At 58.6% G+C, this 3,533-nt stretch overlaps 1 protein-coding gene across 1 annotated transcript; it reads right to left on the bottom strand.

Annotated features, from left to right (window-relative positions):
• Nucleotides 1-248: 248 nt before the first annotated feature.
• Nucleotides 249-3,503, bottom strand: BXZ73DRAFT_111744 (uncharacterized protein; the record flags this gene model as incomplete). The annotated part of the gene is made up of 12 exons (XM_048017411.1): nt 249-265; nt 317-353; nt 405-746; nt 801-1,145; nt 1,245-1,481; nt 1,831-1,843; nt 1,893-2,868; nt 2,918-2,974; nt 3,040-3,096; nt 3,150-3,242; nt 3,294-3,415; nt 3,463-3,503. The coding sequence occupies 12 exons, from the start codon at nt 3,501-3,503 to the stop codon at nt 249-251; spliced, it is 2,337 nt and encodes a 778-aa protein (XP_047870471.1).
• Between the last annotated feature and the right edge of the window lie 30 nt (nt 3,504-3,533).

Here is a 3,533-nt window from a genome sequence, read left to right as displayed (position 1 = left end):
GGGATGGGTCGTCCATGTGAGGAAGAAGTGGTAGGGAGAAGAGGAGGCCGGATGCGGCGCTTACTCTGGCAGCGACGGTGATTGGCCCTTCATTCCATTTCCAGCCTGAGCTAGCCCCTGTGAACGGGGAATTGAGTGCGAGTTCGCAGCTGGCGGCGCGCCATAGCTAAGTACGACGTCTCAGTACAATGTTTCTGTATATACACCCTGGCTATATAGACCCTTTCCGCTTTCTCCCCTCCCGGGTCTCAAAGTCTTTCTCCGTCTGCAAGAGGCGTCAGCAAATCTTCAACCACGGGTAGTGGACGGTGCTCACCTCCATACTTCGTGTCGTTCGAAGCCTGCTTTCGCACCTGATCACTGAACGTGAGTACAGGCTCCAAAGACGATAAAGTGTACTCCACCTTCCGCGCGCCCTCTTCTTCGTCCGCACCGTCCCCAACAGACAAGGCGGTAAGCTCACTATCTCCCATGACAACGTGGCCATAGACCTCAAGGCGATGGATGAAGTCGCCGGCATATAGGGCGCGTTCGTTATCCGCATGGCGCAGCAAGAGCGTCTTCCGACACCGCACGTGAATAGGGCTGGTTTGGTCGCCTCTTTGCCAATTTGAACGGCTTGGATTCCACAGCATCCAACCTTCGCCCAGGTCGAGACCGTCTTGTTGCAGGAAATCCAAGACAAACTGGTAGTTCTTGCCTTTCAGCTCCGGCATGTGGTACCCGATCGGGCGGGGACGTTCGTCCTGTGGTCGATCGTGAACACACCGATCGACCGTAGCATACGTCACAGCACTTACCTTCGGCCACACGAACACGGGTATTGAACCTGACCTGGGCGGCCAGCGAAAGTCTGCGATAGGCTTGGGAGGGGGCCCGGACTCCGCTGCATCCTGGGCGGACAGCTCAGCCCCAAGTCCTTGACACGAGCCCAGGTCACCGCCGGCGCGAACGAGGATGGAGCGCGTAAGGGGGTCGATGCGTATGCTTGCTTCCGACATGTTGGCGGGGATCCACTGCGCTCTGGGGGCCCAGTACATGAGCTTGTCCTCCTTCACATGCGTGCTGATCCCGCCATAGCTGTCCAGAGGGACCTCGGCGGGGAGCGGGATATCCTCATATGTGGGCACAGGCAGGCCGCCGCCCTGGTGGACGTTGGCGGGGTCATCGGCTCAGCGTAGATCATGGTAAGCACGGCATTGAAAACTCGCCTGAGGCCAAACCATGAACCGTACGCTGCACACCACCCTCTCAGCGGCGTCTGCCACCTGATCGTCCATTTCCTCCTCCTTCTCCACCGCGTCTCCGTCGGCGTCGTCTTCGCGATCGTCCATCTGCATTTCCTGCTCCTGGATCGTGGGCCGGTCCAGCGTCTGAGGGCCGCTGTCTGGGTCTGGTTGCCCGTCTTTGGACGCGACAGGAGCGATGTCTTCCACAGAAACGTCCATGTAGTAGCGATTAAAAACGAGGCGAGTGGTGATCTAGAGAGAGAGAAAGAGAGAGGCTGTGCCTCTGACTTGAGCAAGGCCAAAGGCGTTTTCGAAATTTGACGCCAATATCGCTCCGACCCCGGCGCTTGATGGACGAGACCAGAACGTAGACTGATTAACAATGAGGAACGTTACAACCGCCGTAAGGTACTAAAAGCTCATGCATGCTCTACTCCATCGCCTTCCTCCTCTTCGCCGACTTGCCACGCGTCTTATTCTGGCTGGGCCCTCTGCAATTACACAATGATCAGATAGATCGCCTATACAAGCGATAATGCTCTCACATATCGTCGTCATTTGGAGCACGCTTCTTACCCCGGGGTTTTTCCGGAAGAGGCACGACGGTTTGCAAGCTGAAGGCTAGGTCAGCAGGTCAAATGAAGTGCAAAGGCAGTTACTCACGGATCATCACCCCTTTTGCGCCATGACTTCTTCGGCGTTACTCCTGTAAGCCGCTTGCGAGTCATCATGGGAGGAGTTCGTGGCCTCGGAGGTTCAGGTGCTGCTTCTTCTATGCCGGTGGCCTGTTCGACGACCTCTTGCTGGTCGAGGACGGGCTGGTCGACAATGGGCTGGTCGACCACGACGGGCTGCTTGACGACGACGGCGACGACGGGCTGGTCGACGACGACGGGCTGCTCTATGGGTCGCTCGACGACGATGTGCTGGTCGACGACGACGGGCTGCTTGACGACGACGGGCTGCTCTATGTGCTGGTCGACGACGACGGGCTGCTTGACGACGACGGGCTGCTCTATGGGCTGCTCGACGACGATGGACTGCTCGACGACGACGGGCTGGTCGACAACGACGGGCTGCTTGACGACGGCGGGCTGCTCTATGGGTTTCTCGACGACGATGTGCTGCTCTTGAACGACGGCGGGCTGCTCGACGACGACGGGTTGCTTCACGACGACGGGCTGCTCTATGGGCTGCTCGACGACGATGGACTGGTCGACGACGACGACGGCGACGACGGGCTGCTCGACGACGACGGGCTGCTCTATGGGTTGCTCAACGACGATGTGCTGGTCAACGACGGCGGGCTGCTCGACGTCATCCCGGACGATGGACTGATGGACGACGGACTGCTCGACCCCGCGCCGGACGACGCCCTCGTGCTGGTCGGGGTTTTCGAGGCGATCGCGGCGGTCGACGTCTGGCTGATCGACAACCTCGTCGAGCGTGCGCAAGGCGGGCGCCACGACGGTCTCCGTGTCTTGTCCTAGCGCAAATGTGAGCGCATCCAAATCGTTGGCTCCGTCGTTGAATGCAGCTGGGCCACCGGCATCTATGTCGGCGAGATTAGCTACAATCTTCACAGAGGCTAGAGCGCGGGAGAGGCGAGCATGGAAGATGTGGGCCGGCAGTGTCCATGCTAACATCGACGATGAGGGAGGCACTGGTACACGAAAGGGACAACGTACGCTGAGAGACCTCGCCATGGTCGATGGCAGGGATGGCGCCTGGCGGAGGGGGTGCTTCTAGGTCGGATGGCGGCAGAACAATCAGGTGGAGTTCGCATACATGGAGGGATGCCTACACTCACCAAACGTGTGACCCCGCGCCTCCTCGTTCGTCGCGGTGTCCTCCGCGCGCGCGCGCACTGAAGACACAATGTTGATAGTCGGGCGACGGGATAGGACTGCGTACACGCACCCTGCTGCCGAACATCGCCATCGCTTTCAACCCGCGCGACGATATCACTGTCTGCCAGCCTGTCAGTCACCAAAATGGCCCCGTTTTGCACCGCTGTGTACACTATAAGCTACTGGCCAGAAAGGGGACAATTTCTGAACTCACTGTTGTGCAAGTTCATTGAGAAACCCGCAGCGATGAAATCGAGCTCATCTGGAAGAAATGACTTGGCGTCCATCAGGGTCTTCCAGAAGGTCCGTCCTTGAGAGTCATGACCCGTGCTCAACCTGGAAGGGAAGTAAGTCTATGAACGAGGCACGAATACGTCACTCACCATATGGTATGAGGTTGCCCCTTGGGTAGCCCCGTCGCCATTATGTTCAGGTCGTAATTCGTTTCACGTTT

Source organism: Epithele typhae, assembly GCF_022376455.1.
Source record: "Epithele typhae strain CBS 203.58 chromosome Unknown BXZ73scaffold_628, whole genome shotgun sequence".
Taxonomy (NCBI): domain Eukaryota; kingdom Fungi; phylum Basidiomycota; class Agaricomycetes; order Polyporales; family Epitheliaceae; genus Epithele; species Epithele typhae.
This window is presented reverse-complemented; position numbering and strand designations above follow the sequence as displayed.